At 38.6% G+C, this 16,666-nt stretch overlaps 1 protein-coding gene across 3 annotated transcripts in view; it reads right to left on the reverse strand.

Moving 5' to 3' along the window:
* The window catches only part of LOC113523606 (MOB kinase activator-like 2), a 52,821-nt gene that overhangs the window by 20,410 nt on the left and 15,745 nt on the right, over positions 1-16,666 (reverse strand). The window contains exon 3 of one of the 3 annotated variants that reach the window (XM_031907584.2): positions 15,775-15,830. The exons of 1 other annotated variant lie outside the window; for it this stretch is intronic. In XM_031907584.2, coding sequence (XP_031763444.1) covers positions 15,775-15,791 — 17 coding nt within the window. In that variant the 5' untranslated portion in view covers positions 15,792-15,830. Of the gene's footprint in view, positions 1-10,539; positions 10,865-15,774; positions 15,831-16,666 lie in introns of those variants that run through there. One more of the 3 variants, XM_031907579.2, reaches the window with a different exon arrangement.

Raw genomic sequence — 16,666 nt, forward strand, 5'->3', positions numbered from 1 at the left:
GACACGCCACGCTCGGTGTCCACTCCGCTATCATTCGCACCACACCCACACCCGACTGCGCCGCTCATCTCTGCGGAACATACCCCTCTCCATATGTACCCATGACACTATACATGATTAAATTTATTTAATATGTTGATGTATTTTGCTTCATTTCGGTATAAAATAACTCAGTTTGAACATTGGCTTCCTTAATTCACTGCATTTTTCGTGTGAAATACTAATGAGATATAGATGTTGAAAGTTTTTCTTTGAACAGTTAGCATTCCCTGAAATATGGCAAAGCGAGATTGTTGTGGTTGTGAGAAAATTAGGGACTCCGTACAGCCAGCGGTTCCTTCATGCGATCACTGATACCATATTTGTCCATACATACTATTAAACTTTGTAAACATAAAATACTCGACGCCTTAGTTACCCAATATGCATACATATAGTGGCGATTGGATAATGATCTCCTTACTGAAACATGGCTCCGGCCACCTTGACAGCCATGGATATCGCCCTTAAACTATCTAACCGGCAGCAGTAACGGTTGGGTATATGGGGCATGGTCTGGTTATTGACAAGTGTGTGAAGTGGCATGCAAACGTGATTAGTTTTCACAAATAATTATGTCGACGGTTCGTTAACTAGTTTACGGTGTACGCATGTATAGTATTGTATTCACAGCGCGTCGTAACGGTCACCGTCGGCCGCTGATGGAGACCACGCCGCCACCACGAGCTGCATTGCATTACATTACGTTTATATCATTTTTCCTTTTTATACATTAGTTAGTCGTTGTATCTCTTAGATGGAACAAAGGTCAAACATACGTCACTAATGTAAAGTTATTGGACATCACATAATTCTATAGCTACTAAGCACACCGCATGTTATACTGGTGTAATGAAACTACAAACACTGTGTAAAGAGCTCTCTTCCGTTCTCATGCTCAATGCACTCAGGTTGCAAAGGTTAAAAAGTCAATATTTAATATATTTTCCAGTTAGCAACGGCTCTTGTGCTATAACTACTCATTCATATGTAGCGATGTTTAATGGCCTGCTTTACTCGGTCTAATTAGATCACACAATAAAATGAATGTACACATTTCAAAATAAGATAAACATTTACATTAATATGATAATGGAACAACACGGCCGCCTTCGATACAACCGTAATAAATATCTATACAAAATACTCGTATTACAGCCCACCGAAATGACCTTCACGTGAAACGGCGCGAACTCCTGCATGGACGTCATGTTGCGCCATTCTCCGTTTGCAACGCGAGACGCGAACACTGTTGCGAAATGTTCCATTTAGCTCTTGTTCTAGCTGGTAGCGGGAGCATGCTAGTCGCCGCACCGGCAGAACATAATTAAAACATCGATCAATAACATACAAAAATTCTCTTAATCCAGCCGTGTCCAATGGAAACAGATAAAGTGTCAGTTGTTTTAAATACCGTTCTTATTATTCTAGCTATAATACAGCTTATTAGAAAATCAAATCTGTTTTGTTCGTGGCACACACCAAGACAGTTCACCCTTAGACAATGATGAAGTCCGGAGTATAATCAGGAATTCTTTTCACCGTATCGAAAAGTTTTACTGGTAAATATTCCTTTCAAAGAATTTAGAATTCTTTGAAAGGAATATTTACCAGTAAAACTTTCGATTTCAACCTGCATTTATATAGTTTATCAATTTCTTAGAAACTCCATAAATAAAAATTACATATAAAATTTAAAACGAATATTCGAGGATCATTTTTGAAAAAATCTATACTCGAAGTTACGCAAGCAAGACGCCGTGTGCGCGTGTGCGCGTGCGCGTCGCCTCGTCACTCACCTGCTCCCCTATTTACCGAGCTGCCCTACTACCCACCATTTGTTGAGCGCTGCTCCTGGCGCCAGCGCGCCTGTTTGTCACTTGCGGAACTGTTATGTGTTGCGTACTCGCCATGCAATAAAACCACTCATCACCATAATAGTTAAGTCGCTTCGTTTATACATATTTATTGGTAGGATATGCAATATTTTTTTCAATACTAAACATTATTTATTACGAAACATTTGCAATACATATAACAATAAAATGGTGGTTATCCATTTAGTTGTCTCCACTAATACTAATATATTATAAAGAGGAAAGATTTGACCTGATCGGTCTATTAAAATTTGGTACGCACGTACTACATTGGATGGAGAAGGAGCAAAGGAAGCTACGAGTACTTTTTAATCCGGTCAGTGAATATATCCTGGTCACGCGGACGAGGTCGCAGGTAAAACCTAATTTTACTTTAAAAAAAAATTATTGACACCTGTTTACGTCACTGACAGACAGAGAGAGATAGATGGTGCAAGTACGTGCCGCTACTGAACTACGTAGAACGATGTTGTAAAAGCTAATTATTGGTCGCAAACCTCCTCCCGCACACAATCCCATACAAAGCATTATTACTTATAATACTTACATCTAGCTGTAGTCGAATACACGACAAACATTTCTCGACATGTTCGATTGGAAGCCCATACAACTGAAGTCAAATTGCATTGGTTGTATTGAGCCTATTTCAGAACAAAATTAGAGTCTGAGCCCGTGCTATTGTGCTCGAGTATCAGTTACCTAGTTACTAGTTACTTCTATTAGTTAATTAGTTATTTCCGCAGGGCAGTGCATGCATCCAACGGTACGTGTTACAGAGACGTTTTATATATTGTCTCTAATCAAGTGTTAGGCAGTGTTACAAACAAATCAATACAACAATTGACCTTGAATCAGTCAGCTGACGTCATAGCAACAAAAATCAATAGTGATTTGCTTATTAATTTGTCCTTCCTCGCCCGCCAGCCGCCACAACATACGGTTCTAAAGTGTAGACCTCGTGTCTACGGGACGATGTCGCGGTCTTTAGAATGTATTACTTTTTCTTTACTATACGCTGCAAGCAAATAAACTAAATAAAAATCCAAATAGTAGTAGAACCTTTGATAAAGAACATCAACTGCATGCAGATACAGCGTTTATGAGCTCAAACAAAACTCAAACGAGGCATCGCTAAATAACGTCTCGAGTACCAAGGCCATCTGCTGCAGCAGCAGATGGCCTTTTCAACTTTCAAACCAAGCGAAGTATGGCATCGTCTAAGATAGATATGTAGATAAATAACTTATTTGAACTACTTACAGCACACAAATAACAACACAGACTGTCAGCAAAAAATTTAGAAAAAAATACAAAAAAGAGAAAGTGCGTTAAAAGAGTATCACAATCTAATGAAACATATAAGGGTGTAAATATTTAATGATTTCGATGTATAAATGCGAATATAAAGCGCAGTTGTAAACTAAGTCATGTTGTGAGTGAGGCATTATTCGCTCGGTGGTTTGTGGCGCTTTAACTCATCTAGTTGGTACTAGTGTTGTTGGTCGAAGTGTTGCGAACTAGTGAAACGTCGATGTCGCCGCATACGCACGGTAGGCACCGCACGCACCGCACCGAACATGCTGCTATTTAAGCAATCAACATTATGTACATATTACGTTGGTTAGTTGCTCTGATTTAGATAGTTCGTTACAATATATCAAAATATTATGTAATCTGTTACTGCGACAAATGTTCCCCCGCGTAGTTACATTATTCCTTAATTTTTATTTTTTATTTTATAAATACTGTATGTAATCAGTATTCACAATTACAGCCAGTATCTAAGTTCTATTATGAAATCTTAATGTTACAAAATGTGATCAGATGGACATTGACGGCATTTAGATATGATTTAGTTTATACTTTTATAATAATCATCAATCGGTGGATGAGCAAAATTTATATACAAAATCAATCTTTTATTGACATAGAATGCAAGTTGTACAGCTCCCGTGACGTGACACAGCACGGCTCACCACTCGCCAGGTATCACAGAGTCACGAAGGAATGAGCTTCAGATCTTATTTGTCCAATATGTATATGGGCTCAATGTTACTAGTTACTTTGAACAAATATCAGTCTCTCAAATGTGTGTTTCTGGCCGTTTCACTTTTTTATGGATGATGAATAACAACAAACAAGAATCCCGTGTGCGGCCATCACTATTGCGAGCTTTTATTGTTTAAAACGTTGTGAAACTATAATAATTTATCCGAGTCAAGGTGAGCGGTTTCACTTTGGGCCTAATGATGCCGATCATTACCAAACATATTGTGCAGTTGTCGTGCGCCACACGACCAACTCTCCAACAGACAATTATAAGTGAGACAATTTACGTTTGGATAAACATGGTTTTTATTAACATAAATTGTTATATATTTACTTAAATAATATTAAAAAAAATCTTTGTATGATTAGAAGAGGCGAAAATGCTGGGAGATGCTGAGATCAAAGAAGAAGATGCATGAATTAGTTGCACAGACAAGAGGAAACTTAAATGGAAATTATTATACGAGAGAGATTAATATACGAGAGTTCTGTTGCATGCCCGATAGGATATAACTGTTAACAATAAAATGCTATTCTCTTCTATGAGTTCTGATATTTATGTACCCATGGTACCCCACGTTAGTATTCAGCATCAATGGATGCAATGAGTGAGATATCATTCTACCGCGCAGTAATAGTGTTTCAATAGTATTCAAAAACAATATCATAAACATGCAAAAAGTATTTAACTTATAAAGTTATAATCTGGCTGGTACTAACTGGTTCCATATAGGGTAAAAACATTTACTATGGAAAGATTTTTGAACATATCCACAGGAAAAGAAGACCGTTTCCGTGGAGCGAGCGAAACAACTATTTTTTATACTCGTAGGTATGTAAAAAAATAATAATTGTGCTATTTTCAGGGCATTCATTTTTATCTCCTGAAGTTGATTTTTTTATGGGTGAAAATAGGAATGGTAAACTGCGCTATCAGTATACGATGACGAGGCACCAGTGAAGGTGAGGATGGAATCATAGCAGGATGAAAGATGGAAGTCAGTTGGCCCATCGTGACGAATTTAACAAAAATTAACCACTATGGTTTAAAAGCGAGTTTCAAATAGGTTCCAAATGTATCTTCCCAATAACTTACAAAAGATATGACAGTGTTATACTTACCAAACTTCAGAATCTGAGGTAAGTTCGTTTACGTTTAAAGATCTAAGGTATCTTCATTAAATTCTTTCACAATTATAATATATTTTCCTACAATTTTTTTAGACCATTTAAAAAGGATTTATTCTTTCATACGTATTTTTTTTTTTTTGGGTAATTTGATCCGTTCACGCAGCGCACGCAACGGAAGCCCTTAAATATGAATAATTTTCTCCGTTTTTGCAACACTTTTCAATGATGCTTCGCTCCTACTGTTCACAGCATGATGCTATATAGCCTAAAACCTTTCTCGATCAATGGACTATCCAACACAAAAATTATTTTTCATATCGAACAAACTCTTTAGCTTTATAATATTAAGTATAGATAAACTTTAATCATGAAATTAATAGTGCAATAATTACATCCGAAGAATAATAAATATTAATAGTTATTTAAATATGTATGGTAGAGCAAAATTTAAACCTACTTCAGTAAAAACCATTTATTGTCAATATTTTGCCATTATTTTCCATAGCGCGGCGTGGATGTCCATCTGTTATATGATATAATATATTGCTAGTAAAGGGGTTGCTAGTTTCCGTTACTAACAATCCCTTCTGCCCCTTGTCTACTAAAGTTGGAGTTAAGTAGTAGACCAAGCAACTGATTTTCTATCCTACTATTTTTCAAGTTCAGTGCATATTCAGTATAGACATGGCCAAGAACATTTTAAAACCATTATTTATCTGTTACATACAACTGTGTAGCTCACTCTTTTAGTCTAAAGCTACCCAGTTCTATAATCCAGTTTCTCATTCTAGCTGTTGTCTTGGGCTTTGTTCGTCTTAAATTTACCTCGCAGAAGTCGGATTTGACCAAATTTCTACAAAACACAATAGATCTGAATCAAGGTTACGCATTTAGGTAAAGAAGCGATGCAGGTAGCCGAGCTAGCGTCGCGTGCACCGCCCACCGCCCACCGCACACCGCACACCGCACGATGCAAGACGGCCGCTCGCGCCGCTTTCTAACGAAACATCACGGCTCGCAGCATCGGATCGCACCGTGTCATTGCATTGTTAATGAGCACGATCTATGTCAAATTGTCAACTGTGGACTGATTATTTTACACGAGCGGTATCGCAAACGCTATTGGTTGTTCTATCACAGAATTGAATATCTTACGTACATCAATTGTTTATAGTTACTGAATTTTATGTACGTAGTTAATAGTAGTTGGTATACCTTATAATAATATTACTCATATATGAGAAACGAAGTCTGGCAAGTTTTCAATTAAAAATATACTAAGTAAGTACTAAAAATAAGCAGATGCTTGTTCAACTCGGTTCAAATCGATTTACAGTCAATCTCTACATATCTTTTTATAAAAATGTATGTTAACGAGCAAATAACCGGTAGGGTTGTAATTCACTGAGTGCACTGCGAATAATAGAACAATGGACAAGCAGAGCGAGTATCGGGGACGAGCCGCGGCCGCTCTGCGAGGTCCCGTTACTGCCAACCAACAGTATTGATGGAAACTGTGTCCTATATATAACATTACAGTTTGTGGCCACAGTACTCAGGGTCGGCTACCACACAAATAATCTGCAATTGAAGTTTGTGAATAGTACGGAACTACGAGCAGTACATGGCTCTACAGCTGACAATGGTGAAACCTTCTCTCAAAACACTGGCAACATTAGCCGTTAACATAAGATTAATTAAAAAAAAATTGAAGAAATGAGAAAGAAGCAGTTTAAACCAGAGGTTTAAAACGGTCCATCGTGATGAATACTAGTATATTAGTACATCAATTGCGGCGTAGTTTGATGGCGGTGAAGAACAAACGGGAGCACCGTGAAAGTACAATCTTCTACCCCAGTGGGCAGCACCAGAATGAATGAGCAACCTTAAAAATATGTTGAGCGCAATGATAGCCGACTCATCCGTCATCTCGTGAACGGGTGCCGCTTGTATGGGCATATAGCTATCTTTACAGCAGATTTGAATTGATTTAGTAAATCGGATTACAAATCGTTGACTGGCCTAGTGCCTATATATGTAACCAACGGTTAAGTAATGACTCGCTTCACAAACTTACCCAAGACGCCAACACTCTCGTATCGTAATATACCAAAGCAATTAACGTCTCCCGGTAGTTTGTGAAAGCAAATTAAATGCAACAGGACTAATTTCCTTACTTTTTAAAATCCTTAGTAAATGAACAATAAGCGATTTAAGAGATAATTTCCCTGCCCAAAAGCTGTTAAAACTAGCAAATATGTAGTAATATTAAAGTATGTCTACGAAAACTACGGATGGCAAACAAATGACACAGGTTCCCATGGCCGATTCGTGGCACTGCTGTGGTATTGTGGTGCGGCATACATGGCGGTACAAGATGGCGACGCGACGGCGCAGCGACTGATGGTGCGGACTGCGGTGACGGTGAGCTGTGATCGATTTCGTGCCATACTGCATATCGTGTCGGCGCTTAACGACCGGCTTGCATACACTCCATTGCTCTAGCCGTCGCCGATGCCCTACTTGTGTCGTTCACATTCATAATTATAAATCCTACTATATCACTAGCTATGGGAACAAACAGTATTGCGCCAAGCCGTAACAAGTACTAAAACATCACAAGTTGAAACTGACTTAATAAAATATGATTGCTTTCATTCCGAAGAAATCGTAAAAGGCGATTAAAGAAATATAGGGCATTACAATAAGGCAATAGGTAAAAGAAGAAAGATGTGTAGAAGAAGTCTGCATCAAGTCTTTGCCATATCCGTCTGGTGATTGTAATTCATTGGCATATTAATGGATTATTACAGTAAGGATCTTTATCAAATATCCATCCCTACACCGTAACCAAAACATTTGCACTCTTAATATTTTCCAGAGATTTAACTAGTTACGAGTAGTAAGTCTTTACCGAGTGCTGGGACAAATACGCTCGAATTTGCCAACAAGTATTTACATCTAAAACACTTTGCCAGACTAGGTAATTCCACCTTTTACCAAGAAATCAGTCAATGAATACAATTCGGCCGACCAGAGTAAGTAATATTAGAGGGCTAATGGAATCGAATGAGCAAGCTGTGTGGGATATCTTTTAGTTTTTTTTTTTTTTTTTTTTTTTTTTTTATTATTATTTAATTTAAAATTATCCAGAGACGAGTCGTAGGAGTCAGTAGGTAAGTTACTCATTCGTAGAGCCGTTCATGTATGTTACGCGACAGTAAGGGGTTCCACTTTCTACCAGGAGGACCGTTAGCTCGCTTACCAATGCAACGCAACAGTATAAAATAGGCGAAAATACATATAGTTTATTATTATTTTTCAGTATGTGTAAATTGAACAAATCATGGATCGCCGAGTATCACTCATTATTATACTATTATTTATTTAATTTCCATATAATAATAATTTATTAATAGAATAAATATTTTAATAGAAAATGTTTCTTTGGATTCGGTACATTTAAGAAATTTACTTAAAAGGTTTTTGTACAATATTATGTGTGGAATACTTCTGTCTGTTCGTGAGTGCTAGAACTTCTGAAGCGATGTGTTTTATATGAGATATTGTAATGATATTATTCACTTCATTCACGGTATGTAACAGTAACGCCGTCATACTCGTCCACCACACTGTCAGCTACACTATACTTGTTTATTAATTGCGAGCATACAGCACTGAATCTTAGGGGAAGGGATTGTTAGTAATGGGGAGGCTAGCCCTCCCCGCAGTCTCTCCTGGAAACCATTGTGGTTGGTTCCTGATCAATTCGCACGATGAGCCAACTAACCTAGCATTATCATACTTGGTATTGGTGCTGCATAATTCTATCTTCATCAATAAGGGCTGCGGGTGGAGGGGGGGGGGGGGTGTCAGTAATGAGAGTCTAGCGGCCCTATTGCTATTAGTATTGTATTATTACCCTGTCAGGTCGACCTCCACGCAGTTACCCAGTTACCCCTAGAAACCATGGTGATTATTATATAATGAATTTGTCACGATGGGCCACCTGACCTGTTTTATTCTCACCTATCATCCCTCATTGGTGCCCCGCCATTATAAACCAACAGTGCAGGCACAGTATACCATTATTTCATAAAAAAATTTCATGTATTAAAAAAAAACTAAATCTGGTGTGAAGTTAAAATATAGGTAAATCTAACCTGACAATAAGTACTTGCCCAAATATTTATGGATTCGTTATTACACTGTCAATGTCCTTGAGTGCATTTAGAAATACAGAAAAAAAATAGATATTACAATGCAATTTCATAAAATATTTGTTTATATATGTACAAGTAAATAGATCTTGTTTATAAACAGCTAGTGTAATTTGTCTTGAAAAATAAGGCTAATAATCTGCTTGATAGTGCGAAATGGGATAACCCCAATACATCTGGATGTTGGTCTGTCTGTTATATATTTTGTACTATGATGTTATTAAATAAATTGTATTTGCAACGGTACCATTGCGCGTGTGTTTGGAATTTTTTTAGGCAGTAACTTAAAATCAGTGGTTTGCTTATTAAGCAAACAACTCACCGAGATGTTGCCTTCTTATATTATAGTGGTACACATATTACATTTTCACATGTTATGCTATTTTTTTCTGCTACTATTGTCACAATTTTTGTGTATCTCTTGATGCAAACAAAAAGTTTATCTATCTATCTTGGCATTTTCATAATTTGTAATAGTGCAATCATGATATTCTAGCCGTTATTATTTCATGAAATAACTTATAATACATTTGTTGACTATAAGTACTCACTTAGTAGGAGTGAAATTGAATTAAACTATAAATATACAACAGCTGGCAGTTCCCGCCTGCCTCGCTGCGCGCTTAATCGTGGATTACAGGATTATTATAATATAGTATCTATCTAGGTATGTCGTTTTTATATGTTAGCAGTATAAACAAATCACGGAGAATGAAGTCATCATCCAAGCTCACCCCCTATATTAAGTAGGTATACAATAAATAAATGGATGATACGAGCACTATCATCCATTTGTTTATTTGTCTATATCCTATTTATTGGCACTAACTAACAAGTTAGTGCCAACTGTCAGCATCTCAAAATACCAGTGTATGGTATAATATAATATCTGGTAGTTGGTCAACATTGCTTGCAGCACACATACAACTTATGCTGTGCTAGTGTGGTGCTATGCGGGCCCAACGCAAAGACAATGTAAGCAGCGCATTGAGGTCGAAACAAACATTAGGGATCGTGAGATGCGTGCCGGAAACAGCGCTGCTGCGGTCTTCGCGGGTATCTAGACCGTGTCATTGCAAGCTTCACCGTTACCTAACGTCTCGGCTGCCTTGTAAATTATATACTTTGATTAATATGATACGGTCCTACCACTTATCGCACTGGCTTTTATTTATCGTCTACATTTGGAACCATACGAAAAGGGTTGAATCGTGTGAACTCACGCAACAAGTCCTCCGAGGAAAGCGACCGGTCCTCCACCAATAAGTCTGATTTTGCGATGGCAGGAGTCGAAGAGGGAGAGCCGCGCGTGTGGCGGCGGCGGCAGACCCACCATGCCGCCAGAACCAGCGGAGCGCAACATCACGTCACATGCCCAATAGTCGATTACTCTGCACTCCACCCACGCACAGCCTTCAGGCGGGCCGTGTTTGCACTGCACTAGCCAGGCGCGAGCGAGCGACTTCTGTCAGCTGTGACCGCGTTTGCTCCGCCGAGCATCGCAGAACGTGTGTGCCGTAGAGCGGTCTGCGCGGAACTGTACGCCACGGGTGGCGGGTGGCGGCGGCGGTGGCGGCCCGCAGCCCGCACCCGACCCCCCATCTGTATTGCTGGACACAACTCTGCCTCCCCACTTCCCACTCCATCCACAGAACACTTTTACATTGTGGTGGTGCGGTAAATCAAAACAGGCAAAAATATCGAGGTGGATGCTATCTTAATATACGTTCATTGCAATTATCTCTCTATGCGAGGAAAGGAAAAAGGATTAATCGCAAAGAGATAGGTCACCTTAGATAGACAATTAAAAAATCAATTTGATCTCATGATATAATCATATAAATTCTGTGACAAATGCTGATGTCAGCACTCATGTTTGTATTATTGTATTGAGTGTATTTGGAGTTGTTTACTGCACTAGGTATGTTACCTATTAGAAACTAGCAGCAACTTAGCAGTGGGGCAGTCGTTCGGCTCATCATAACGAATCGTTAAATAACCGCATTCATCAAAATCGGATAAGTAGTTCAGTTCAGACGCTACGGCTCCACTGCACTTACTGTACAAACAAACATACTACTAAACTGTGACCCTTCGCTTTAACTTCGTCGTAGCCAGATAGAAAGAGTTTCGTACCTCACAAACCAAAACGGACATGTTATAGGACTAAGTGGTCTGCTTGTCTTGTTGCGCTAGAGAAATAGTTGCCGAATAAAATGAATAAAAGCCTTCCTATAAAATAATAAATAAATAAAACTACAAGATTCACAAGTAGATAATCCGGATAGCCCGAATATGTCCAGTCCAGACAATTTTGGACGTATGGTAACTAATGACGCCAGTTTGAAACCTAAAATTTATATTAAAATTTGTACCATCTTGCTTTTCGTAATACACAAGGGATAGGTGCTTTGCTTGCTTACAATTTTGGTGATAGTCTGTGGACAATGGACAGACTGTGTCCGTTTTACGTCCCCGGGGTCCCCGCCCCCCCGCGCCGATAGACTCTTTTGAGAAAGATGCGAGGAATCGCGACTGGCCGCCGTCTAATAGAATGATTATTTTATTATTCTTCCGTATTTCTAGACATCTTTGTGTCCATCAGAACACCGGATTCTGTAGAGAACTGCTGGGATTTTTCGCAGATCCTATTCTATTTTTCAAATTACGAAAGGCGAGGTAAAAATAACCGGCCGACGAGCCGGCTCAAATATCGAAGCAAATAATAGTGATTTTTAATATTAAATTTGCTTCACTAGTAAGTCTAAACACGAAGCTAAATCAACCAACCGTTCCTATTATTACCCAATACTTGCGGAGGTCGTGCGAACTCATTCTCGACTTTGCACGTTTGCATTTGTATACATACATAGCTATCTAATGCTGCCGTATTTGAGGGAAAGGAATTGTTCGTAGTGTCGTTATCAGGTCGACCTCCACGCGGTTCCCACTGGAAATCACCGTGGTTAATTATTGTTAAATTTGTCAAGATGAGCCAACGGACATGCTTTCATACTCACCTATCATCCTTCACTCTCTCTACCTCACCAGTGTATACCGCCATAGCACAGAAAGAAAGAAAGAAAGAAATAATTTAAACGAAGAAGCATGCGACCCACACAGTAGCGCACAAAACAAGAAGAGAAGAAACAAAAACAAAACAAACAAAAATAGAAAGCAACTAAATTAAATTCAGTTTAATTAAAGTCTAAATAAAAAAATAAAAAAAACTATAATAATCTATCTATACTTATAATAAATCTGTAGAGAGATCAATTCTGTACATGAAATATATTTACAAAATAACTATCAGGGGGTGATTAGTGATCGATACTAATGCCAAAAATGGAATCAGTAAAATTTTTGTCTGTCTGTATGTTCGTTATAGAAACAAAAACTACTCGACGGATTTTAACGAAACTTGGTACAATTATTCTTCATATTCCTGGACAGGTTATAGTATCTTATCTTATACTTTTCATCACGCTACGATCAATAGGAGCAGAGCAGAGAGGGAAATGTTGGGAAAACGAGAGAAGTTACTTCATTTTTAAACTTCCGTCGTGTGTGCAGCCTTAATGGCTACCTTTTAAAATGTCCACCCGTGCGAAGCCGGGCGGGGCCGCTAGTAATAAATAAATAAACAAACAGTAGGATAACTCTTGGACACAACATCGATATACTGCACTACAGAAGGGGTTATTATTTCATTTTCACCCATTAAAAAAATTATGTGCTCTCGTATTTACGCAATTTTAATAAACAATAACCTACATGTATACCCTCCAATAAATAATTGCACGGGATTTTCTTGAGGGTCTCCATAGAAAATAATATTCAAAATCCAGCAGATAAGCAGCATAAAGATAGACGAAGAGCATCTGGCCTCAGCTGACATGTGGAATGGGTAATGTAATTGGAAAAAGCATGAAATGAGATTATTCAAGGAGCACAACATATGACATTCGCTCACGTTATCTGCTGCGCTACTTACATAATCTCTTTTCCTGTTGAAGTTTAACCCGGTATGAACGTGTTATCAAAACTGATTGGCAACGTACGACTAAAAAGGGATGTATTCTCCGTACTTATAGACAGAGAGTGCAAAACAATATATTGTTTTTTAATGTTTGCGATGTGACAAGCAGAATGGCTGGATCAAGACTCGCATAAAACAGAACCATGCTGCGGCGACCTCGAGCAACGGAAAAAATCTGAAGTATGAAAAATTATAATTGTTTTACTTATTTATAGTGGGGTAACCACGGCTTATTAACATAAGGATAACAACAAGATAACAACAAAACCATTTATTCTGAACACAGACAAACAGACATGTCAGGTGGCCGGCAGCACACCTGCAATGCCGCTGGTGTTGTGGGTGATGCAGTAGTCACTTACCATCGGTGGCTATCATGGGCGGCGGTAGTCACTTACCACAGACTGTGTTGTAAAAAAAAAAAAAAAAAAAAACAGACAGACTGAATAATATAAATGTAAAAGTTGGTAATGATGAACAGATGGATGTTTGTTACTCTTTCACAAGAAAACTACTGACCGGGTTCGAATTAGATTTGTTACACGGGCAGGCTATACTCGTATCCTAACTTAGCACGTAGAATACTTTAAGAACTGATGCACGCGGGTGAAGCCGCGGCGCGGCTTATAGTGTTCAATAACCGCAAAAAATGGTATGGTAGGTATGAGAAGATTAAACACCACCAGATAGAAACGATACAAATATACTACGTGCCTAATTCAAATAATGGGATTAGAGAGAAAACTATGAGATGGTCAACGACAACCTACTTTCCCAGGCTCCTATCCTTGGATATTTTTTATAAACCCTCTTGAAGATGACGAGCATAATGATTCCTTATTATTAAAGTAAAATAATATGATGCACAATTTCTCAAAGTGTTTTTGTTTTATATTCATATATGAAATACCGAATAAATGTTTTCTATTTCTATTAATTCATTAATAGAAGTATGAGGTGCTAAATAAGAGCAATATAATCGCGTCCGCGCCGTCCGAGCACTATGAGACACCTCCACACCGGTTATGCAATAATGCGCAAGGAGACTTGACTTTTTATCAGACATTAAAAGTACCTCTGTCCCATTCGTGTTTCAACCGTGAAGCAGTTGTGTCATGGCTGTGTTTCGGTTTGAAGAGTGGGGCCGCAGAGGAATAATGTGATCCGAGATGATGTCCATGGTCGTCATGTCTATAGGCGACGGAGGTGGGCCGTCAGCTTGTTTGCCATTCTAAGTTGTATAAAAAAAAAAAAAAAAAAAAAAAAAAAAAAAAAAAAGACTGCTTTTTATCATACATTAAAAGTACCACTGAGTACGTCTCCGGGCCGCATGTGATCCGAGATGAAGTCGTCAGTGGCGAGAGCTGCAGCGCCCCCGCACTCCGCACAGTTCCACTGTGGAGTCGCTAGTCTTGTGCAGCACGTCGCGGCCATACCCCTCCCACACACAATCAAGTTTTAATATTCTAATTAGCAGATACGACAATGACACGCTTTACAGGTGTCAACGAATACTTGCGACCACTTGCAACGGCGACAAGTAACAACAACGCTACGCGACCGATACGTTTGGGATAAAGGTCATTTCTATTCAATTAATAAGAATTTAAATAACATTGCAAATAATGTGACAACTTTCATCTGTACATAATTTGTTGCTTTTGTACAATGTGTTGTGTTGTCTCGTTTCACTAGAAATAAGTGTTATCTGTTACTGTTTAAACTGGTACAGTTTGTAGACCTCGTTGGAGTCGGTGGCAATTATAGCGGTATCAATTTCAAGCGTGGCAAAAGTCGCGAGGTGCGGCGTCATGCTGACCGCCCGCAGCTGTGTTGTGATCATGTAAAACGCCAGCATGCGACGTCGTTTGCATTGGAAAGTGGATACTCGGTTTGTCGCGTCATCGCAACACTTAAAATTATGACAGAAGAGATTTGGCTTTAGTAGTGCGTTATTGGAGGCATTATTCACAGAGTATTGGCGATGAAGAGATTGTTAGTAATGCAGATTACCAGCCCATTGCTAACAATATATCCTTTCAGATTGACCTCCAAGTGATCCCCTCTGGAATCCATCGCGCTAAATTCCATGAGTATTCACCATAACGGACTAACTGACGGCCTTTTTATTCTCACCTATCATCTCTCACTTGTGCCCCGCCAGCGTATACCGTTAGCGCAGGCGAGGTTACCATTACATTATCATCCATTAAAAAAAACTCACAGAGTATTCGTTCCATCACTGGTAAGCAAGCTCAGATGTATTCTATCTAGTAAAAATTAAACCCACATTTTGTATATTATAAATTGAACTAATATAATTTGTTAGCACGCGAGTCGATAGCGAGTGCTCGCGACCCAGTCAGTACGAACGGCGCATCCGCGTGACCGCGTGGACTACCAATGAAGGCCGACTTACCAGAGACAGTCCAGCATGATAGAGACATGCACGTGGCGCCCGTGGGCCGCACTCACCTGCAACAAACAAAACGTACACTCTTACTCTGATATCAATACACAACGTACCGTGTTTTTGGCTGTTTTTAAATGTAGGACAAGAAAAGCGACACAGTAAGTAAATGGAGTGTCGCCGAAATATAGGTTAACAAGCTGATGCACACAACGCAGCCATACATGATATGGTTTCGTAGCCTAACATTTTTTGATCGATTAGGTACCGCCTGATCGTACAAACCTATCACCACGAGGCCCGCCTTTGTCCCATTATTTGGTGTGGACGGTTGTGTTGTCATTTTCCATCGATGGCTACCGGAGCACCCTCTACACTTTCGCAAATTATCGTAATTCACACAGTCCACCTATGTTTGTCGAGACCAGGTTATTCTTCAATATCCAAAGAAAGAACTTAAAAATTACCCTTATCTCAAAACAAAATGTCGTTTTTTATTGTTGTACAGTTAATTCAAATTACTAAATAATAAATACCTGTGTCCGAGAGGCTAAACAAGAATTAAGAAAACAATACTCATATTTATTACTTAAAAATATAAACTTTTTTAAATAAAGAAAAAAAAATATTTATTTTGAAAGCCTACACTTATGAGTGTTATTATTTATAGTTAACGTTGCATATATCTATAATAAATATTATAGATATATGCAACATTTTTAACAATTTTGGTAATTTAGTACAATACCAGCAGATAGACTAAAAAAAATACATGATCTATTTCAGCGAATGAAAAAAAACCGTTAACAGATAAATCAGATAATAGATCGTTATGTCAGATAGAGCCCGATGACCCTTAAGCAAGAATTAAACGTATATATTTACGTGAATTTGTAAGAAC

The sequence above is a fragment of the Galleria mellonella genome, unplaced genomic scaffold (assembly GCF_026898425.1).
Source record: "Galleria mellonella isolate WM207_F2 unplaced genomic scaffold, CSIRO_AGI_GalMel_v1 utg714, whole genome shotgun sequence".
Taxonomy (NCBI): Eukaryota; Metazoa; Arthropoda; class Insecta; order Lepidoptera; family Pyralidae; genus Galleria; species Galleria mellonella.